This window comes from Gracilinanus agilis, chromosome 2, assembly GCF_016433145.1.
Source record: "Gracilinanus agilis isolate LMUSP501 chromosome 2, AgileGrace, whole genome shotgun sequence".
NCBI classification, from domain to species: Eukaryota; Metazoa; Chordata; class Mammalia; order Didelphimorphia; family Didelphidae; genus Gracilinanus; species Gracilinanus agilis.
The window spans coordinates 421,878,002-421,902,732 of NC_058131.1; the positions used below are offsets into that span (position 1 = coordinate 421,878,002).

The 24,731-nt window shown below is 35.5% G+C and overlaps 1 protein-coding gene across 1 annotated transcript in view; it reads right to left on the reverse strand.

Annotated features, from left to right (window-relative positions):
* PPP1R13B (protein phosphatase 1 regulatory subunit 13B) overlaps positions 1-24,731 on the reverse strand; it is a 127,769-nt gene that overhangs the window by 32,370 nt on the left and 70,668 nt on the right. Inside the window, exons 5-8 of the mRNA XM_044664644.1 lie at positions 8,961-9,062; positions 7,140-7,314; positions 4,463-4,659; positions 3,023-3,187 (exon numbers count right to left, since the gene is read on the reverse strand). Of these exons, the coding sequence (XP_044520579.1) occupies positions 3,023-3,187; positions 4,463-4,659; positions 7,140-7,314; positions 8,961-9,062 (639 nt within the window). The remainder of the gene's footprint in view (positions 1-3,022; positions 3,188-4,462; positions 4,660-7,139; positions 7,315-8,960; positions 9,063-24,731) is intronic.

A 24,731-nucleotide genomic window follows, 5' to 3' on the forward strand; every position in this document is an offset into this window, starting at 1 on the left:
ATCATGTAACCACGTTAAAAATGAATATTAATAAATGTTAAAAAAAAAAAAAAAAAAAGAGGTTAGAAGAGTTTCCTCTTAAAAGTAAATCAGTAACAGAAGTGTATAGTTTTTTAATTTGTTATTGCTTACATATTTGAATTCTTATGTTAATGACTGGAAGTTGAAATAGCACCTTTAAAAATGTATGTATTTTTTAAAAAGATGAGTTTTAAAGAAAAAACTCTCCAGCGATCCAAATTTGGTCAATGGTCTTTACTATGGAACTAAACACCTATTTTCCACTACAAATATCTATGGTTCTCTTCTGAGATCCAATTAAAGCCAACACCTCCCCCCCCCAAACCCACCACATTTATGAACAACATGAAAGGATAAAATACTACTATCTCATCTGAATCAAATAACTGTTTTCAAAAAGAAAGGTCTTATAAGCATCAACTCTCTAAAAACAAAAACTATTTTTCTGTCCTTCTATATACTGGTAACTGAAAAAAAACACAACAATAGGAACACGCATCTTGAGTCTGTGGTAACAGGTCAGTTTTTGATAGTAACACTATTATTAACCATAAGAAAAATAAAGCAATCATCAAAAATAAGAAGACTCTTAAATTAACCAATGATGTGAAATCTTTTTTCTAAAAAGAGAACATTTTGAAAATATCTCAAAAAGCTAATCATTAAGTTTGGGCAAGGATTAACTGGAAATAATATACAAAAAGGCAGTAGCTTCCTTGCTTATCCTGCAGTTATGCAATCCATTTCAAATTTTATAGTCTTTAAAAGGCTGCACTAACTCATCTAGAACACCAAAGCTCCTAACTTCTCTCCCTTTCTTCCTTCTTCCATTCTCTTTCCCACATGTCATATATATTTATCTTTTCTTTTAACTGTTGGAGCTTTCTGAGTTGACACTACTGACAAACATTTCAAATATCCAATTCAGTCTATATTCATAACTTTGTCTCAGTTGCAAAGATGAGGGGCAGGGAGAGAAACTAGTATAACTGGGAATTTGGGGTGGAGGTTGGGCAGTACTGAGTTCTAAACAGGCAACTTCCAGAATATCATGTCTCTTTTTGCTTTGATATAAATTATCTTGTCAACTAAGCAAAAATGTTGCATTATCTCAAAAATAAACATGAAAGGATATCAGACATTTGTTAATTAATAACTGACTTCTCGGATCATCATTCTGATTTATAGTTAACAATACATCAAATATCTTTTAGTCGTATATTTGAAAAGTGAATAAAAATGTGTCTGATCACAGAAAATACATGAAGCGGTAGCATCTCAAATGGTAACTTGATAATTGGGATACTTGCACCCCCTTGATTATTAAAATCTATCTCTTTGATACAATTTTTTTGACCAATGATGTCGGGATCAAATGGGAAAGCTGATGCAATACTGTGTCTGCCTAATTCAGCTACAATTCTCACCCTGGACTCAAAAGGTAAATATCTATCCAATGCAAGATCTTTTCAAATTTAAGCTTACCATCTGATTCAGAACCAAGAAAGCCATTGCAAATAATCAGGTTAAAGTCATCACTCCCTTCCCCAAACCCAGTACCCTATGCCTGGTACCCATGTCAAGGACACACATAAAGCATCAGAAAGCACTTGAACAAAGATGTCGAGATCAAGAAAATCTCTTTTCACATAGAAGCTGATTCCAACAACATCAATATTCAGTTCTTTTGCCTGTTCAAGGAGCAAACTACTAATTTTGAGAAGGGGAACAAATTTAACACTTTAGACAACTGCTTTGGAGCCATCAGTGGCAATTAAAATCTATTTTGCGTAACTCACCATAAAAAAAAAAAAGCACTCATTTCTACTCTGTTGTTGGCAGCATACTTAAATTGTGAAGTTTGTTTGCATCAATTTGCATAGATTATCCTCTCTGGAGGCACTCCAAGACTCAACACACTAACTATATTTCAGTCTTAGCACAATCATATACTCTTTCTATTGTAGCAAGTATCATCATTAGACTGAGGTGTCACTCTATTTGACAGAATAGGGAGGAGTTACTCAAAGAGGAGCTTTGTACATCTCAGATGACTCTTTAGGATGTCCCCAAGGTTAATGACATCATCAGAAGAAAAATACTCAGTAATTTTATTTTAGTCTAGAATATCTTTAGCAGCAAACCTTGATCAAAGAAATCAAAATCAAATGTGTCAATGCTAAAACTGTTCATGGTTTCTTGGTGTCCCTCAAACAGTCAGCCAACTTAATTTTAGGCCATGAATTGGGTGGGCAGACTCCATGGAAATGCCAACAACAAAGAGAATCTGACAGTGATAACTTCTTCCTCAAAAGTCTCTCCTCATTCTCTACTTCCTGCCTAGCCAGAGTAGTGCCAAGCCACCAACACAAGAAGAAACAGTGACTTCGTGGTAGAGCCATCATCTCTACTCTATGGTTGGCAGCATACTTAAACTGTGAACTCATTTGTATGGATATGCATAGATTAGTCCATAGAGCAATGGCAGAGGCATATGGGGGCTAACCCTATAGGTACTTTTCCTAAGAGAAAAGGCATTGGTGACCTGAATGTCACTAATTCTCTGCTATATGCAATTCTTTCCACTTACTCCGCACAAGAGGAAATGAAAATAAAAGAACTAGTTCTCAGTGCCAAACAGTGTCTATGAGTGCCACTTCCAGGCATTTTATTCTCTAGCAGAGTCAGAGAAGGAAAACATGAAGGAAGAAAAAAACACTAGTACCAAAGGAAAGAGGGAGACAGATACCAGAGGGGAGAAGAGTCAGAATCAGTGCAGAGAAGGAGAAACACAGGGGATGTATTAAGCCACTGGTTTCTGATGCTTTACTGTCATCAAGTACCTTTGCTTCCCGAATCTGTTCCCAAGCCAACAAAAGGCAAATGAGCATTTTTGTTTTTTTAAATGACTTTCACTCTTTAGAAGGTAGAGGTAGGAGGTAATATAATTTAAAGAAATTATGTAATTTGGAGATGGGCCTTCTGTAAAAGTTTATCTTACAGCAATGTTTTCTTTTTGACGTGCCTGAATTTTTTTCCCATAAAGACGCTCGCGGAGTTCATTGATTCGTTTGTCCATCATAGCAACCTCCATATTACGTTTATTTAAAAGATCCTTCTGCTGCTGAAGTTTGGAATTCTGTTCCTGATTAAGCTGATTCCGAATCTCAAAAAGAAAAAGTACAATTTTTGTCATTTTAATTAAAAAAATTAAATCTTCATTTCAATGAGAAGTAAAACAAAAATAACAAATCTTAATATTAAGATGATATTAAGTTCTGGTATGTATCATGCTTAGATTAAATCCAATTATATATACATCTAGATGTAACTAACATGCTAACTGCTTTATACTTACATAAATGGAAGCCTACAAATATTCCTTAGGTGGAATGTATTAAAATTATAGGCCAGATGAAAAATGAATTACATTATTTTTCATAATTTCCACATACTGAATTGTCCACTGGAACTGTACTATGTACAACAGAACTCCTTTTGCCAATCTACTCAGTATTATACAAGGCTACTATGCCTTCTACAGATTTTCACTCTCTATGCAGAAGACATAATACTATACAAAGTCCTGTACATTTAGGAAAGTCTATCTAAATGACACTTGTGTTCCACAATGATCACACACTTCACTTTAAACAAACCCTGGCCTCTCTTAATAAGCAAAATATATCTTATGAATTATTGCTGCTTCCTTTTGCCATGTCTTTTATTTTCAATTCGTTTCAACAATCACTAAGTACTTACTATGTGCAAGGCTCTGGAAATGCAAAGATGAAAAATAACACAGTTGCTTGTTAAATATTATAACTTAATTTTGCAGATGATGGTAAAGGTACACATTTTATGAAAAAAAAACATTAAAGCAAAATAAAACAACTTTTTTTGGAAAAGTAATTCATTTAAAATAATTTTTAATAATTGCTTTTCAAAAATATTCCTCATGATTTTCAATTACTCAAATTTAGTAGTTGATTTCTTAACATGAGAGAGATTAAAATTTAGTTTATGTAAAGATTCTGGTACAAATGGTTTTATATTTCTACTTAGCTATGCAGTAAATCAGAAAGTCAGAATGGAATTTTATAGAGTTGCCATGGAATCTGGAAGAGGTAGTTTCAGTTCTTATCTCTGACACACACTATGTGATTCTGGGTAAATCACTTAATCTGTTAGTGCTTCAGGTCAATCTCTGTAGGAATCCAAGTTTCAGAAAAAGGAGTTTCTACATTGAGAGCTTCTAATACTAGTGAAATCATGGATCTGGCCCAAACAAACTCAAGAAAAGCCATCAATTTCAGTTAATTCTACAAAATACATCATCTAAGAGTTTGCTCATAAGTGAGCAAATGCTCTTGGCTTTGCTCCAGTGTGTTCATCTTCTTTAGCATCACTCATTGCACAGACAGAAATTCAAACAGCTTACTTGGAGTTCTTGGTATAATCTTTTCAATTCCACTGCAGCAGGTCCACTCAATCGGCCATTATAAGACTGGAATCCATTCAGTTTCCCCTTCTTTAAATCCTCCAGCTGCTGACTGAGCTGATCTACTCGTAGAATTGCAGTTTGCACCTCTTGCTTCTTCTCCTGGAACATGGCACTGAATCTTTCAATTTCCGCAGCTGTAATCCCCCACCCCACGGGGAAAAAAAACAATTCAACTAAAATAATGAAATAAAAAAAGAACCAACACAAACTTTGGGTGCAATTTTATGAAAGAAGAGAAGCTAATTTAAAATACACGAATCATGTTATCACCACACACACACACACACACACACACACACACACACACACACACACAATGTGTTATCACTGACAACTCAGCATCCTAATCTCTAAGCTTATGGTACAAATTTATACACATATTTGACCTTAATTCAAAATACATGAATCATGTTATCACCACACACACACACACACACACACACACACACACACACACACACACACACACACACACACACACACACAATGTGTTATCACTGACAACTCAGCATCCTAATCTCTAAGCTTATGGTACAAATTTATACACATATTTGACCTTAATTCAAAATACATGAATCATGTTATCCACACACACACACACACACACACACACACACACACACACACACACACAATGTACTATCACTGACAACTCAGCATCCAAATCTCTACGCTTATGGTACAAATTTATACACATATTTGACCTTAATTCTAGATTAACTCCACTATAGTAAGGGTATGAAATGCATGAGGAAAAAAATCTTTTCTATCTGATTTTAAAATGTTCTACTGTTTAAACACATTTAATTATCCCTTTCCTTAATTAAGCACATGCCTATTGGTGGCAGAGTGAGTCAGTCTGAAAAGCATAGTTGGATTAAGTTGATTATTGAGACACGCCATAAAGAAAAAACCAGAGAACATGGAAATTATAGCCTTAACAAAAATAGATATTAAAGAATTAATATTTAGGAACAGGGTAGAAGAGATAATAAAAGGTAGAAATTCTTGATTATGCAAAATTTGAAGTATTTCTACACAATATAGTTAGACTGATAAGATAAGATCTATCAGGGGGAAGCTCCACATTAAATATATTTGATTAAAGTCTGACACCCATAACTTTTAAGGAATTGACACATAAGACTGAGCCATTTTGCCCAGTACAAATGGGGTCACAAAATACAAACCAGCTGTTTTCAAAATAATACAACTATTAATTACCATCCTACATCCATTAAGATCAAAGAAATGCAAATTAAAAATCTAAAGTATCATCTCACATCCATTATGCATTTCTAGCAGAGCTGTGGGAAGCAAGTATATAAAGCATATTAATACACAGTAGGGGAAGCTATGAATTGGTTCAGCCTTCTGAAAAGTAATTTTGAATTATACAAACTGTTCATAACCTTTCACTCTATGATTCCACAACTAGGAACACAAGGATGATACAGACAACCAAAAAGAATACATATGTACAAAAATGTTCATAGAACCATTATTTGTAATAAAAACTTGTAAACAAAATGTGCCCAATAACTGAGGAATGGCTAAACATGCTATGAATGCAATAGAATATTATTGTACCATAAGAAATGAGGAATATGAAGAATTCAGAGGAACGTGAGGAAATTTGCATGAAAAAATGCAGAGTGAAGAAAAAGAGAGGCAAAGAACAATATACACAATGACTAATTACAATATTGTGTAGACCTGAATAGAAGAGAGATTTGCTAATTCATTTATACAGGAATTCCTGAGTAATGAAGTTCCCATTATCAATGCAGGTCAGCATCTTCTCTGTAACTCAGAGCCTTAGGAAGCTGCCTAGAGCACTAGATTAAGAGATTTGTCACACACAGCAACATGTATGTGCTCAAGGTGAATCTTCCTTGCTTTGAAGCTGGCTCTCTATCCATTACGCTGTCAACATGCAGAGATGACAAAATGCCAACAAAAAGTAAAAGGCATGTCCCTCCATTTTGATAACAATTAAAAAAACACAACTGTTTTCAGGAAATGTATTTTATAAGGAAGAATGTTGTAAGTATGAAATATTTTTCAAAGAATTTGGCAATGTTTTACCTATAATATATATTATCTTATTAGTAAAATTAGAGGATTTTACCAAGAACTTCATTATAACACTATTCACACAGCACAGACCATGGTTTAAGGCCAGAAAACCTTGGGTTACTTTTCTAAAAGGCTTTCAGGTAATAAAATAATTAAAGAAGGTCATTAAATAATGAAGTTTTTGTCTATAGTTGGAATAATCTTATGACAGTATTTATAGTTGAAAGAAACCTCAGAAGTTGCCTAGTCCAACCCCTTATTTAATAATAAAATCATGTGACATGCCCAGTCCCAGAAATGAAGGTAAATTAACAGTAGAGTCAAAATGTAAACACCAAATTCACCCTATTACACCATATTACCTAACTTTCATCACTAATTTCACTGAAAAGAAAAAGGGGGAGGAAATCTAGGATTAGTCTTTTGTTACCAAAATTATTCCATAAACTAAGTTCTATTTTAGATTGAAGGAAAAAAGAATTTTAAAAAGCACCCTAGTCCCTAGTATGTCTGGATTAGAAACTATCCTACATACAAAGGTTGCCGTTCATGATCTTGCTGTAGTCTACTTGGCCTCTCATGGCACGGATCTTCTTCAGCTTATTCTCTTGGGCCTCTACCCTTTCTTTAAGCTTTTGCAGCTTTTCATTTTCAGAAATAGACTGCTGCTGGCGACGCTCTTGTTGCTTTAGAAAATGTAAACGCTGCTCCTAGCAAAGGGAAAGTAAAAAAGCTTTTAATTTTGATATACTTTCCTATGACAATCAAATTATATTTATGTAGCAACTAAAACAATAAACTTCTCTGTCAACTCTATATATTAAAGTAATTCTGAGAGGATTATTGCCCGTGTATGAGTGCCCCAAAATGGAATTATTTATTGTAGAAACAAGAGAAGAACAATTTAAAAGATTTAATTAGATTACAAATTAACCTGTGAAATACAGTGAACACATAAAACAATGACTAGAGGAAACCTTTTTTTAATTTAAAAATCCAAAGAGAACACGGATTTAAATAAATATAGTCAATCCCAACTCTTTCATACTCTACTAAAACAATTTCATCTACATTCATTCTCACACATCTGTTAGTTTCCTCCAACATTAATTTCCGGCTTTTAGTAACATGTTTCCTGCTGTTGCAAAATAGTTTCCCAAAACATTACTCAATTTCCCAAAGGAAATGAAGAACTGATGATTTTTGACTGAAAAAGATAAGATCTATTACAAGATAAACTTCTAATTTGCTAAGTACCACTAAACAAATAAGAGAGTGTATCTTTTGTTACAAATGAGTTCCTGAAGAGGTTAATAAATATAGCTTACACTTGTTTTAACATTTTCATAAAAGCATAATTCTTTTGTAATACAAAGCACAAAATGTGCAAACTGTGGTAGTAAAGTCTTTTTTATGATGCCAGACCTATTTCAGGACAATGTTAACACTAAAAATTTAGTCCCCCTAAGTACAAAAAAATTCACTAATTTGAAGAAGGATCATGAGCAATCAACTACTTCACATTTTTTTAAAAGTAAACTAATATTTTTTGTTCACTGTGTCCTAAGGATTCTGTTTATATGTGGTAAAGAAGAAAACGTTTTATAAGAAGATGGAATTTTCAATTCCAGAATTCTTGTTCAGTTGTTTCAGTCATGTCCAACTCTTTGTGACTCCACTTTGGCTTTTCTTGACAAAGATACTTGAGTGGTTTGCCATTTCCTTCTCCAGTTCATTTTACAGATGAGAAAACTGAGGCAAACAAATTTAAACTCAGGAAGATGAGTCTTCCTGATTCCAAACCCAGTGCTCTCTATTTGCTGTGCCACCTAAAAAACTAGGGCATTTAAAAAAAAAATAAATTATCTTCAAAGTACTAGATTTATAATAACTTTTATTATTTATATAGAAGAAAAGTAACCTGTACATAATAGGAATCCAGGCAATATGTTTTTAAAACTTAGTATCATTTTTAGGGTAAGAATTTTTTTTTTAAATGAATGAAAACAAGTACACCTGCATACCTTTATGAGGGCGGGTAGGCAGGAGCCAGGCCTACAGATGGGAGGTCCTAGGCTCAAGTCTGATCTCAGACTCTTCCAAACTGTGTCCCTCTGGGCAAGTCCCTGAAAGCTCACTGCCTAGCTCTTACTGCTCAAGAATACACAGTATTGGTTTTAAGAAAGAAAAGTTTGTTTGGTTTTTTTTAAAAAACACCACCAAAATGATGCACTGGTTGGGGAAGGGAAGACTATTTGGCATTGTACTGAGTATATGTACACTGAGCATGATCATAACAAAAAGTTATTCAAAGACCTATGATTTTTTTTTTTCCTAGTTTCATCTCATGTCTTACCTTGGCAACCAACATTTGCTGCTGATTTTCAATTTGCTGCTGTTGTCGAGCAGCCATATCCTGGAGTTCTGAAAGTGTAAGTTCAACCCGGGGATTTCCAACCTGCAGAGAACAGAACACTAATATTAAGACATATGAATTTGTTTAATTGCTTAAAACTTCATCATGTTAAGACTAGACATTGGCATTCTTCAACTTTAAATGCCTAGTTCAACTCTAATGTCATCAAGATAGAAATAAGATTAGAAATTGTCCTGGAATTTTTCTTGCAAGTGTTTGTTATTTCCCCTTTCAAAGTATTTGAGAGAATTTTATTTCCTGATTCCATCTTGATAAAACACTTCTTCCAGTATTCTCAGCTTTGCAAGCCTATCAGCCTCTCCTCTCTTCATCCATATTGGCCATGAGAACATGTAATTTTTCAGTAAGATTCATGATGGTGAGTTCAGGATCTTGAATTAACAATTTTATTCTTTTTTCATATGATTAAAAAATCAGCTACATAAGTGAACTAAGGGATATATTCTTTCACAGTTATTCTAAGTATAAGGTGTTCTTTTTCTCTTAGAAAAAGTGAAGTTTCTGCCTTTCATTCAAAAAAGCACTTCAAGGTTTGTCCTGTAGAAAGCTAGCAGACTTCTGTGTGGTAGAGAAAGTACTTAATAGTTTACTTGCCATTCCTTGAAAGTTTTTTAAAATTACATGTTCATAATATGATGACATTAAAGTTGAACGAGGCATTCACAATCTTTTTCTTTCAAATAAAAGCTGCACCAAGGATGAAACTGATGATCTTAAAAGAAAAAGCCTACTCTAATTGGAGGAAACATCTCCAGAATGCTACCCCAGACACTTCCTAGCTGGATGACCTCAGGCATATCACTTCTCTTCTCTCCTCCCTGTTTTCTTTTTCTTTTTTTTAATTTTTTAATTTTTTTATTTTAAACCCTTAACTTCTGTGTATTGACTTATAGGTGGAGGATTGGTAAGGGTAGGCAATGGGGGTCAAGTGACTTGCCCAGGGTCACACAGCTGGGAAGTGTCTGAGGCCGCATTTGAACCTAGGACCTCCTGTCTCTAGGCCTGGCTCTCAATCCACTGAGCTACCCAGCTGCCCCCTTCTCCCTGTTTTCTTTTGAATAAAATGGCCATAACACTTCACAAAATCATTATAAAGGTCAAGGGAGTTTAAGGTACTTAAACCTCTTTGAAAAATTTAAAGCATTCTATGAATGTCAACTGTTATTTTTTCAGATCTGACTTGTAATTTCATTTATAAAGGGAACTCACACAAATCAACTTTCTCTATTAATGTAGAACCTCAGCTCTACAACTTAGGGAGTTTTCCCAGAGTCACCCAATCAGGATGTATCAGACTAGCCTTGAACCCTGATCTTCCTGAGTTTTTATCCTCTATTCCACAGAGCCTCTCTAATTAATATTAATAAGAGAAAATAGAAATAAATGGCTTAAGTTATTTCCTCATCAGCCTATTCCAAGCAGCAGTCATACTTCTTTGTGGATGTTCAGCTTGTCCCTCAAGAGTTTTTAAAAATCCTTCTGTTCTGAGGCGACTAGGTGGCACAGTGGCTAAAAGAGCCAGATCTGGAATTTTGAGGACCTAGATTCAATTCTGGCTCCCGACTTTTCGCAGCAGTATAACCCTGGCCAATTGGGTCCCTGTTTGCCTAGTCTCGTGATGGTAAACCTATGGCATGCATGCCAAAGATGACATGCAGAGACCTTTCTGTGGGCACATGTGCCATCCCCAGCAGAGTTAGTTACTAGAAAGGCAGAGAGACTCCAACAGAGCTGCTCCCTCCCCACTTTCCACCAAGCCCCCCTGCCCTTCTGGGCCTACTTTCTCCTCTCTCTGGGACTAGGGCTGCAACGGGGTGGGAAAAGGGGTCTTCTATCCCCCCATCAGGCCAGGCCCCAACCCCTAAAAGATCTCTACTTTCTTCCTTCCTGCTTGCCAGTCGTCAGTTTGGGTGGGTGACCCTTACCCCAAAGGCTTACTGCAATCCCTATGCCCCCTGCTCCCACCCCAAAGTGGGTCACAGCCCTATAGGCAGCCCCACTCCCAGTACTGCTGTCATGGGCACGCCATTGTCATGTAAATATAAGCTGCCTAAAAGACACAGAGATGGCATCTCATGGCATCTCTGCCACAAAGCCAAGTAGAGGCCACGTGGGGTTGCATTTGAATCGGACTCAGCAAGAACATGCACCTTACATTGTAATAAGAAGTTGGCTTCTCCCACCTTCCTGACCCTACTACTAGTCTTCTCCAGCCAAGAAAAGCTTGGCAGCAGCCCCCTCCGTACAGCTGGATGCAGCAGTGGCTTCCCCCTAGGCAAAAGCCAGTTGGGTGCCCAGTCCCTGCTTCCAAAGTGGGAAGGTGGGCCACTGCATGCAGGGTGTGTGTGTAAGGGGGCACATGGCATACAGTCTGGGGGCAGGGCAATGCACTTGGTCTCTAAAAGGTTCACCATAACTGGCCTAGTCCTTGTCTTTCTATTTTAGAGTTGTCATTAAGCCAGAAAGTAAGGGTTAAAAAAAATTTCTCCTTTTGTCCTTAATATTCCTCAGTAACCTTAGCCCTTTACCTCTCTTCAAAATTTTTTTGAAATCTCAATTTATTGATCTCTTTAGGCAACTCCTCATTTTCTCTCTCTCTGGGATCACTTCTTCATATGCCTTGAGAATATCACTTTTGGGGTAATTTTCCCCTCAAATTTTAGATCATTTAAGTCTACAGTAATTTTCCAAAAATTACAATAAAAACATATTTTTAAACCTTTAAATTCAAAATTTTTAAAAACTCCATTAGAAAACAAAGTAATTAAAAGGAAAAAATAGGTCATTCTTAATAACATATAGAATCTGTGAGCAGAATAAATTTTAAAACTAAGTTAAAAAAATTTAAAATAAACAAAGATCTAATTCTCTATACCAGTGATGGGCAAACTAAGGCCTGCAGGCCAGAATCTCTCCCCTGAAATGTTCTATCTGGCTATGTGACATTATTCCTAATCTGACGAATACAATGAGTAGGATACAATACAATGAAACTTTGAAAGAATTGCCTTAGAAACAGACTGACAGATGAGCATTTCCTTTCCTTTGACCCCCTCTTTAAAAAGTTTGCCCATCACTGCTCTATACCATTGGATGTATATTTTGCCAAATGAGCAATATGAAAAAAATAGCCCTCTTATCTCAAAAATTCCCCATCTTCCTAAGCTTCCTATAGAAAATTTAATGATAAAGCTTATAGTTCTCCTAAAGTCAACTAATTTGTACTTACTTTTAATTTTTAAATCTCCAGATGACATAAGCAGGTACCAGTGGAACACTCTGAGAGTCTCTCTAGTCTAACAACATAGCCATTTTACTGTTTGTTTTTTTTCCTTACCAAACAGAGAGCAAGACAAGCTCCTTCATAATCTTCAATATAGTTCCTTTTGGTTAGATTGTCCACAAACAAGGTTATATCTCAATTATTAAATAAGCAGGAAAGGCACTCGTTTTTCCCCTCTTAGATTAAGAACAAATATCTCCATTTGAAAGTGCAAAAAGGAAAAACTTTCACAACACTATAACAAACCTTTTAATTCCTCCTTCGCACTAACACTTAAGAAGTACAAGAGAAAAAAGGGAATGTGTTGCCAATAAAACTTTCAGTTATTCATAGAAATGATCTCTATTGTCAATAGTCCTAAGCAGCTCTGGTCTAATGATATTACTCACTTTCATAACAACATGTGGTCTATTTCACTAAAGATCTAAATTATCCTCACTTGTTCACTCTAAAGGAAAAACATACTTTTTATAAACATTTTTGGAAGAGAGAAGACAATAACACACTGTCTATTCCAAAACGCCATAAACATTATGGCAAACAGTGACAATTATTCTGCTGAATTATCACATTTCTAAATAGAAACTTGATCCAGTATGTTAGATTAAAATAAGAATCCAGTCCTTAGATTTTAATAACATTTATTAGGATTACTTGGATAGGTAAAAGATGATAAAGAGAGAGATAGAAAAGGAGCCCTAATCTAACTTTTCTATGTGACTCTTCCAGCAGACACCCAGCACAGAAGTTTCTTGGCAGACCACCAGAGACAAAGAGACAGTGAACTTCCTGCTTAACCCTTTTTATAATCTCCTGGCTCCCTTTGTCCAGTTCTAGCCTCCAGGTCAAATTCAGACTCATACCAGGTATACAGGTAGTTGATTGCCAGGAGATATAATCTACTGTGCCACCCCAGAAGGGGGGTTAGGAGGACAAATTTCCTTCACACAAAACCCCCCATGATTCAGTGGGGAGACCTGACATATTAACCTCCTAGAAACCCAGAGTGAGGAAATTTAACATGCTGGTATCCCAAAGAAACTGGGGGGGGGGGGGGGTTGTGAAGGAAATCATTGAGTGAATTGGGTCACAAACATAGAATGGCACCCAGAAAAAGGCAGCAATAGACTCAGGAGAACATTAGACAGGGAGCAGAGTGAATGTCTCCTGCACTGCCCTCCCTGGGGGTCCAGGCAAAATAGAAATCCACAGTTGGCTCCGGTAACGTGATGTGTGAGGGTTAGTGGGCAGAGAAAATGTTTGAAAAACTGAGGCAAGAGCACATTTCACTCTCTTCTCTTCCATGTTTGTTGCTGGCTGGACTTCCCTGTGAGTATAGTTAGGGGGCCCTACTAGTGACCACAGAATAGCAAGCTAAATGGAGCAGCAAGGAAAGTAACCTATGTATCTCTCTCCTATTTTTCTATCTTGTTATACTATTACTTTTTTAAAATTTATTCAACATCATTCTTTTTTTTTATTAATATTGATTTTTAGAAAAGTTAACATGGTTACATAATTCATGCTCTTTCCCCTTCACCCCCTGAGCTCCTCCCCCCATGGCTGATACGTATTTCCACTGGTTTTAATATGTGTCATTGATCAAGACCTATTTCCAAATTGTTGATAGTTGCATTGGTGTGGTAGTTTTGAGTCTACATCCCCAATGATGTCTGCCTCAAACCATGTGTTCAAGCAGTTGTTTTTCTTCTGTTTCCATTCCTGTAATTCCTCCTCTGAATGTGGGTAGCGTTCTTTTCCATAAATCCCTCAGAATTGTCCTGGATCATTGCATTGCTGCTAGTACAGAAGTCCATTACATTCTATTTTACCACAGTGTATTTGGTCTCTGTGTACAATGTTCTTCTGACTGCTCCTTTCACTCTGCATCAATTCCTGGAGGTCTTTCCAGTTCACATGGAATTCCCCTAGTTTATTATTCCTTTTAGCACAATAGTATTCCATCACCCGCATATACCACAGTTTGTTCAGCCATTCCCCAATTGAAGGACATACCCTCCTTTTCCAATTTGTTGCCACCACAAAAAGAGCAGCTATGAATATTTTCGTACAAGTCTGTTTATCTATGATCTCTTTGGGGTACAAACCCAACAATGGTATGGCTGGATCAAAGGGCAGGCATTCTTTTATAGCCCTTTGAGCATAGTTCCAAATTGCCAGCCAAAATGCTTGGATCAGTTCACAGCTCCACCAGCAATGCATTAATGTCCCAGTTTTGCCACATCCCCTCCAGGCATTCATTACTCTCCCCTTCTTTCATTTTAGCCAATCTGCTAGGTTTGAGGTGATACCTCAGAGTTGGTTTTTTTTTAAACATTTATTAATATTCATTTTTAACCTGTTTACATGCTTCATGCCCCTACTTTCCCCTTCACCCCCCGCTCTTCCCCCACCCATGGCCGACGCACATTTCCACTGGTTGTATCATGTGTCCTTGCTCAGGGCCTATTTCCATATTGTTGTTACTTACATTGGTGTGGTAGTTTCGAGTCCACATCCCCAATCATGTCCGCCTCAACCCATGCGTTCAAACAGTTGTTTATCTTCTATGTTTCCTCTCCTGCAGATCTTCCTCTGAATGTGGGTAGCGTTCTTTTTCATAAATCCCTCAGAGCTGTCCTCAGAGTTGTTTTGATTTGCATTTCTTTAATTATTAGAGATTTGGAACACTTTCTCATGTGCTTATTGATACTTTTGATTTCTTTATCTGAAAATTGCCTATTCATGTCTCTTGCCCATTTATCAATTGGGGAATGGCTTGATTTTTTTTTATACAATTGGTTTAACTCCTTGTATATCTGAGTAATTAGACTGTCAGAGTTTTTTGTTATAAAGATTTTTTTCCCAATTTGTTGTTTCCCTTCTGATTTTGGCTACATTATTTTTGTTTGTACAAAAGCTTTTTAGTTTGATATAATCAAAATCATTTATTTTACATTTTGTAATTTTCTCTAACTCTTGCTTGGTTTTAAAATCTTTCCTTTCCCAGAGATCTGACAAGTAAATTATTCTATGTACACTTAACTTATTTATAGTTTCCCTCTTTATATTTAAGTCATTCACCCATTCTGAATTTATCTTGGTGTAGGGTGTGAGATGTTGATCTAAACCTAATCTCTCCCATATTGTTTTCCAAATTTCCCAGCAGTTTTTGTCAAATAGTGGATTTTTGTCCCAAAAGTTGGGCTCTTTGGGTTTATCATACACTGTCTTGCTGATGTCACTTACCCCAAGTCTATTCCACTGATCCTCCCTTCTGTCTCTTAGCCAGTACCATACCGTTTTGAGGACAACTGCTTTATAGTACTGTTTAATATCTGGTACTGCTAGGCCCCCTTCCTTCACATTTTTTTCCATTATTTCCCTTGATATTCTTGATCTTTTGTTATTGCAGATGAACTTTGTTATAGTTTTTTTGTAGTTTGATAGGTATGGCGCTAAATAGGTAAATTAATTTGGGTAGAATGGTCATTTTATGATGTTAGTTCGTCTTACCCCTAGTTTTAATTGTTTGGAAAGTGTTTTGTAGTTGTTTTCGTATAATTCCTGTGTTTGTTTTGGTAGATAGATTCCTAAGTATTTTATATTGTCTAGGGTGATTTTAAATGGTGTTTCTCTTTCTACCTCTTGCTGCTGTGATGTGTTTGAAATATATAGAAATGCTGATGATTTATGTGCATTTATTTTGTATCCTGCAACTTTGCTAAAGTTGTTGATTATTTCTACCAGCCTCTTAGTTGATTCTCTAGGATTTTTTAAGTAGACCTGATATCATCTGCAAAGAGTGATATAGCTTAGTCTCCTCATTGCATATTTTGATACCTTTAATTTCTTTTTCTTCTCTAATTGCTACTGCTAGTGTTTCTAGTACAATGTTAAATAATAGAGGAGATAAAGGGCATCCTTGTTTCACTCCTGATCCTACTGGAAAGGCTTCTAATTTATCCCCATTGCATATGATGCTTGTTGATGGTTTTAGGTATATACTGTTTATTATTTTTAGGAAAGGTCCTTCTATTCCTATACTTTCCAGGGTTTTCAATAGGAATAGATGCAGTATTTTGTCAAAGACTTTTTCAGCATCTATTGAGATAATCATGAGATTTTTGTTTGTTAGATCGTTGATATGGTCAATTATGTGGATGGTTTTCCTAATGTTGAACCATCTTTGCATTCCTGGTATAAATCCCACCTGATAATGATGGATAACCCTCTTGATCACTTGCTGGAGTCTCTTTACTAGTATTCTATTTAAGATTTTTACATCTATGTTTATTAGGGAGATTGGTCTATAGTTTTCTTTCTCTGTTTTTGATCTACCTGTCTTTGGAATCAGTACCATATTTGTGTCATAGAAGGAATTTGGTAGGACTCCTTCTTTGCTTATTATATCAAATAATTTGTATAGTATTGGGATTAGTTGCTCTTTGAATGTCTGATAGAATTCACTTGTGAACCCATCAGGCCCTGGCAATTTTTTCTTAGGGAGTTCTTTGATGGCTTGTTCAATTTCTTTTTCTGATATGGGATTATTTAGGTATTCTATTTCTTCTGCTGTTAATCTAGGCAATTTGTATTTTTGTAAATATTCATCCATATCTCCTAGATTACTATATTTATTGCTATATAATTGGGCAAAATAGATTTTAATAATTGCCTTAATTTCCCCTTCATTAGAGGTGAGGTCTTCTTTTTCATCTTTGATACTGTCAATTTGGTTTTCTTCTTTCCTTTTTTTTATTAGATGGACCATTACTTTGTCTATTTCATCTGTTTTTTCAAAATACCTGCTTCTAGTCTTATTTATTAATTCAATAGTTCTTTTACTTTCAATTTTATTAATTTCTCCTTTGATTTTTAATATTTCTAATTTAGTTTTCATCTGGGGATTTTTAATTTGCTCACTTTCTAATTTTTTAAGTTGCATGCCCAATTCATTAATCTCTGCCCTCCCTAATTTGTTAATATACGCACTCAAGGATATAAATTTCCTGCTGAGTACTGCCTTGGCTGCATCCCACAGAGTTTGGTAGGATGTCTCATCATTGTCATTCTCTTCAGTGAAATTGTTGATTGTTTCTATGATTTCTTCTTTGACTAGCTGGTTTTGGAGAATCACATTATTTAATTTCCAATTAGTTTTTGATTTGCCTGTCCAGGTGCCCTTACTAATTATTATTTTTATTGCATTATGGTCTGAGAAGATTACATTTATTATTTCTGCTCTTTTGCATTTGTTTGCAATGTTTCTATGCCCTATTACATGGTCAATCTTTGAGAATGTACCATGTGCAGCTGAAAAGAACATGTATTCCTTTTTGTTCCTATTTATTTTTCTCCATATATCTATTAAATCTAATTTTTCTAGGACTTCATTCATCTCTCTTACCTCTTTCTCATTTATTTTTTGGTTTGATTTATCTAGATCTGAAAGAGGGATATTTAGATCTCCCACTAGTATGGTTTTACTATCTATTTCCTTCTTGAGATCTGCCAGTTTCTCCTCAATGAATCTGGTTGCTATGCCATTTGGTGCATACATATTTAGCAATGTTATTTCCTCATTGTATATACTGCCTTTAACCAGGATGTAATGACTTTCCCTGTCTTTTAATCATATCTATTTTTACTTTGGCTTTGTCAGAAATCATAATTGCCACTCCTGCCTTCTTTTTCTCATTTGATGCCCAAAGGATTTTGCTCAAGCCCTTTACCTTAAACCTGTGTATGTCCACCTGCCTCATATGTGTTTCTTGTAGACAACATATGGTAGGATTTTGGTTTCTAATCCACTCTGCTATTTGCTTCCTTTTTATGGGCGAGTTCATCTCATTCACATTCAGAGTTATAATTATCAGTTGTGTATTCACTGACATTTTGGTATCCTCTCCTAGTTCTACCCCTTCTTCTTACACTATTTCCTTTTAAACCAGTGGTTTGCTTTATGCCAGTAACCCTTATCCCCTCCCTTGATTTACTTTCCTTTCTACCCCCTCCCTTATTATTCTCCTCTATTTATTTTTAAGGCCTTATGAATTCCCTCCCCCTTCTTCTCCCCTCCCTTTTATGACCTCCCCACTCCCCTGCTCCCCTTGGTTTATCCCTTCTGACTTTCTCAGTAGGGTTAGATAGAGTTTTATATCCCAATGGATAAAACTACTCTTCCCTCTCCGGGTTGATTACACTGAGAGTAAGGTTTAAATATTACCTCTTAATGCTCTCTTCCTCTCCTTCTTATAATAGTATTATTCTATTACTTTTGGATTAATAAAATTATTAATTTATGGCCAGCCTCATAACTTTCATTCTTACAATATCTGCACATAAAAACTAAAATAAGCTTTGCTATGCAATGAATAGAGATGTGTAGATGGATATATTAAAAACTTATTATATTTCCTATTCATGAATTTATCTAACCCCTCCTTTTTTTTAAACCCTCACCTGTCTTAGAATCAATACTAAATATAGGTTCCAAGTCGAATAGCTATAAGGACTAGGTGTCTGGGATTAAGTAACTTGGCCAGGATTGCATAGCTACGAAATGTTTGAGTTCATATTTGAACCTAGAACCCTCTGTTTCCAGCCCTGGTTCTCTATCCACTGAGTCACCTAACTGCCTCTCCCCCAATCTGAGAGAGAAAAAGAGAGAGAGAATCCTGGCCATTGATAGTGCGTTGAGAAGACCTGCAAAGGTAGTAGAAAAGAAGGATTGCTGTTGCTTAAAACTGTTTTCTCGGACTTATTCAGTCATTTCAGTCATGGCAGGCTCTTCATGACCCCATTTGTTTTTTGGTGGGTTTTCTTGGCAAAGATATTCGAGTTATTTTTCATGTCCTCCAAAGAAAACAGAGGCAAAATAGGGTTATTAAATGACTTGTCCAGAGTAACTCTTCTATGAAATGTCTGAGGCTGGATCTGAATTCATTAAGATAAATTATCCTGACTTTGAGCTCAGTGGTGTTATATCCACTGGGCCATGTAGTTACCCTGTTTTCTAGGGCAATGTCACAAAATTCTAGATTTTGGGTATAGTTTAGGTTTTCAACTTCCTGAGGTCTAATAATATGCGTTTAAATTCCATCTCTGACATTGCTTGTGTTATGTTTGCCCATGTTCACTCAAAAGGTTGCCAAAGATACTTCCTTTTATTTTCTTGATACGTAGGTGTAACAATGGAATATTCTTATTATGGTAATGGTGGGGAGAAATGGGGCAGGGAGACACTACTATATAGACTGCTCAAAGAAAACTGACACAAATAGCAAAATTCCTTGCTACCTGCCCTGCCCCTGTATTACCAGACCTCCTTTCAGCTTTGTAATTCTATTTCTTAGACTGGTGATGGCAAACCTATGACATGTGTGTCAGCACTGACACGTGTAGCCATTTTCAATGGCACATGGCTGCATACAGAGAAGTATGGGGCCACATGACGAGGACGAAACATTTGCTGTAGTGTAAACACTGTGCACTATATAGATGACAATTCTACATATATTAATTTACTTATTTTGGTTTATTAAATACAGTTATATAATACAATTATACATTTTTGTAATTTAAACTATAAACATTGCAAAATGATGGGGTTTTTTTCAAAGTGACACACCATCCAAGTTATGCTCGGTTTATTGGTGAATTTTGACACACCAAGCTCAAAAGGTAGCCCATCACTGTCTTAGACTATAGTAGATTGGTGAGTGTGTGAGCACAAGTCAATATGGCCCCCTCTATTAAGTTACCCCAACGATACTTCATTCCCTTCTCCAAGCTATCTTCTTGATTTTTTTCCCTGTTGCCATCCCTCTAACCCAGGGGTCAGCAATGTATGGCTCTCGAGCCATATCTGGTTCTTTTGAAGGCCAGATATGGCTCTTTCTGCAGGAGCCATAAAGTCGATTTTTTTTCAGGTGCTGTTACAGGAGCACGCACTGTGAGCACTGTACGGCTCTCACGAAATTACATTTTAAAAAATGTGGCATTTATGGCTCTCACATCCAAAAAGATTGACAACCCCTGCTCTAACCCAACCCCACCTAAATTTGTCCACTTCTAGGCAAGCAAATCTATAATTAATGTTTCCATTAATATAAAAAAGCCACGTCAAACTGCAGAGCTTCATGCAACAGCCCTGTGACTTTCTAAACCAAAATATCCCTTCCTCTTCACCACTATCTTATTTATGTTCTCTTCCCTATTAGAATACCAACCACCTGATGGCAAGTTCTGTCCCATTTTTGTATTTGTGTCTCCAGGTCTTAGCACAGATCTTGGCACATGCTAAGCTGTAATAAGCATTTTTTCATTCATTTTCTTTTCAGAGTGTGTTCTTTCCACACTGCCTCCTTTTATACCTTTTCACAGAGAAATGTAAATAAATATTAATCATGATGTTTTTTGTATTCACTAAAGTAGGTCATTTTGATTACAAGAACTGGCTAACCTATTTCTGAGTTACTCTAATATGCTTCATAATAGCATTTTCCACCCTTCAACTGAGACTTTTCATTAATTTAGACAGATAGTCCACCCTGAGGAACAAATTGGTGAGTTTTTTTTTTTATTTAGTAAAAATTCTAGTCTTCATCCTCCATTTTTCCATTTCAAATAAGAAACTAATTCTACTGTAAACTTTAGCAATGTTTTAAAAAATAAAATGAATAACTAGTTCTGTTGTAACTCCAATTATAAATTCTTATATAGAGAATAATGTTTCCAGTTTAATGATTTTTACATAAAACTTTGCCCCCTGGGTGCTTCTTGCTTAATGATTTTATGTCAGACATGCCTCATTAACAAGTTGAAAAATGCCAATAGCAGAAATCTGTTTAAAATCTAGAAGGGTCATTTAAAATCATAAAACCACAGAATATCAAAGGTGCATGTGGGAGAAGGGAGAAGGAAGAGGAAAAGGTTAGAGATCATCTATACTAATCCTCCAATTTTAAAGAGTAAAACTAAAAGCCAAAAGAAGGTATGCAATTTGTTCAAGTTCAAAAAGGCTGGAACCAGAACCCAAGTCTTCTGGTTCAAGTACCAGTGCTCTTTTTCCCCCCTCAGAACAATCTCTCAAAAGTCTCTCAAAGAAACAGAAAAAGTACTTCTTTACACAAACATCTTTATCATGGCTTTTTTTTTTAATGGTGACAAAGAATTGGAAGACTAGAGAATGTCCATCAATTGGGGAATGGCTGAACAACTTTTGGCAAATGATTATGATAGTATACTACTGTGATGTACAAAATGATAACAGATTTTAAAAAAATGATGAGCAGGATGGTTTCAAAATAACCTGGCAAGGCTTACATGAACTGATGCCAACAAATTCAAAATGAATAGATTCAGGGGAATACCGTACACTGTAACAGCAATATTATATGGATGATCGACTGTGGAAAAACTTAGCTACTCTGATCCAAGACAAATAATTCCAAAGGACCCACAATGAAAAGTGCTATCCACCTCCATTGAGATAACTGGTGAACTCTGAATGTATACTGAAGCATATATACTTTTTAAATTTTATTTTCTGTTTTTTATATTTTCTTTGGCAAAAGAGACAATATGGAAATGTTTTGCCTGATTTCACATGTATAATAGATATCAAATTACTTGCCTTCTCAAGGAGAGCAGAGTGGCAGGTCAGAGAGAGAGGATTGGGATCTCAAAAAATTTTTAAATGAATGTTAAAAAATTTTTTACATGTAATTGGAGAAGTTAAGAAAATAAATAAAAATGAATTTAAAATATTCTCTCCTACTAGTTTCACACTATATAACATGGGATGATGAAATTAGGAAACACTTTAATTTTTAGGACCAAAAAAGATACAAAAATCAATGTGAGCTAATCTCTCAATTATGTCATTTTCCCATTAAAAAAAAGACATTCAATTACTGAGAATTCAATGGTTAGAAAGGATCCCAGAAGACATTTAGCCTAATCTATATCCAAACAAGAGTATCTACTATAACACAGATTCTCAGATGAACAATTTTAGTGAGAAAAGGAATCCCATTATCTCCTATGGCAAGACGGTTAATATTAGGCCCCCCTTTTATTTTTCAGAAATTTTCCTTGTATCAGCCTCCTTGCAAATCTGTCTTCTTGCAATGTCTGCCCATTGTCCTTGGTTCTACTTAATCTCAAAAGGTAAAATTCTAATTCTTCTTCTGGATGCCAACACTTCAAATGACTAGACAAATCTAATAATATCTATTCTCTTCTCCACATTGATCATTCCCAATTTCCCCTAGATGCTAATACACTCACTCCCCAAAGTCCTTTATAATTAATTCTGTACAAATTTTGAATATGTTTTTCAAATGAAAACTATTTGAAATCAATTTGAATGTAAGCTCTTTAAAGGAAACTAGAGACTCACTTTTGTCTTTGTATTCTAGCACATAAGAACTTTTAATAAATGGATACATTAATTCACTGCTGCCACCCCCAAAAATTGTTATTTAAAATGTAAATATCATTCTTAGATCCCAGCTGTACAAAAATCCAATCAAAATCTTTTTATATCCTGACTGACATTAAGCTTGATAGCTGTCCCTTATAGCTTTTTATCATCTGTAATCTGATAAACAAGTCATTGACAATTTTTTTTTAAACAGGCCTACAACAGATCCCTAAGATAGTCTACTATGGTCTTCCTTCTGAGGTTACAACTCTTATTCTTAGAACCTAATAATTTATCTAGTTCTTAAACCACTTACTGTCTTGCTGAAATTTCTCCATATTTTTAATTTTTTTTTAAGCCCTTAACTTCTGTGTATTGGCTCCTGTGTATGTGGAAGAGTGGTAAGGGTGGGCTATGGGGGTCAAGTGACTTGCCCAGGGTCACACAGCTGGGAAGTATCTGAGGCCGGATTTGAACCTAGGACCTCCTGCCTCTAGGCCTGGCTCTCAATCCACTGAGCTACCCAGCTGCCCCTCCATATTTTTTAATAAAAATAACATAAGTGATTTTGTCAAATGCTTTGAAAAAACTAGGTAAACTACCTAAAACATTCCTTGGCAACTGAGTCTAGTTACTTTCTCAAAAAAGCAAGGAGGTTAGTGTGGAATAATTGGTTCTTGATGAAGTCATGTTGGCTCTTTTGTAATCACCACCTTCATTTTCCAGACATTCGCAAAAAAAAAAAAAAAAACTTTAATAATATGTTATATCTTTTGCTGAAAATTGAAGTCAGGTTCACAAGCTTATAAGCTGTGCTTTCTTCCCTTAAAGAAAAAATCAGGACATTTTCAGAACCCTGCCTTGATGATCTTTTCAAAGATCACCGTCAGTAGCCTCATTATTAACGTCTGTGACAATTAGGTATTATTTTACCATCTTTCTACTTAACCTAAATTTCATCTACATCTTATCCACTGCTATACTCTCCTTTCCAATCCAAAGACTATTCTCCCATAAGGTGAACATAAAAGATGAAAAACTCTACTATCTCTCAATCCTATCCATATGTTAATAATTTCACTATTACCCTCAACTACTTGCATTTGTTCATCCCACATATCCAATCAATTTGTCAATAAATATCATTTCTGTTACTACTACAGCATTTCTCACATACATCTTCTAGATTAGACACTCATCACCTTTCACCTGGACTATAGCAATAGCTTTCTATTTGGTACTCCTACTTAAAAGTATTTCCCCACTCTAGTCCATCCTCCACAGAAATGTCAAAGTGATCTTTCTAAATAAAGTGCAGGTCTGATCATCACCTCTCTGCTCAATAGAGTCCAGTGGATCTCTATGACCTGTTAGGATGAAACAAAAACTCCCTCACATAGCATTTAAAGCTCTTTACAACCTTGCTCCTTACCACCTTTTCACTATAACACACTACTCCTTCTCCATATTGTTGACTAACAATCCAACAACAACAGACCTATACTTGATTTTTCCTAATATAGCATTAATTTCTTTAAAATGTGAAAATACAATAATTTAACCTGCTGCATTAAAAACATCGACTGGAAGGAAATTTGTAATTATCCACAATCACTTGATAATAGAGCTATTCTAAAAATCAAACTTAAGTGTGAGTAAATCTTGACCGATGAAGTCCAAGTCTTAATAACTATTATTCTAATATGTATACATAATATACATATATATAAATTTGATTAATATAATTCTGATCTGGAAAAGGGCTCGAAAATAGTCTTCTTTTGTAAAGAGTAAAGAAAAAAACAGAAGTAAAGCATATGCATAAAGTATATGAATAAGATAGTCTATTTTTATCTATAAGGTTTTCCCCCCTAATAGTCATTTTACAAATGAGAAAACAAAGGCCCAGAGAGATGAAATAACTTGCCCAAAGATCAAAGTGATAGTGACTGGAAAAATCAGGATAAGAATTCAG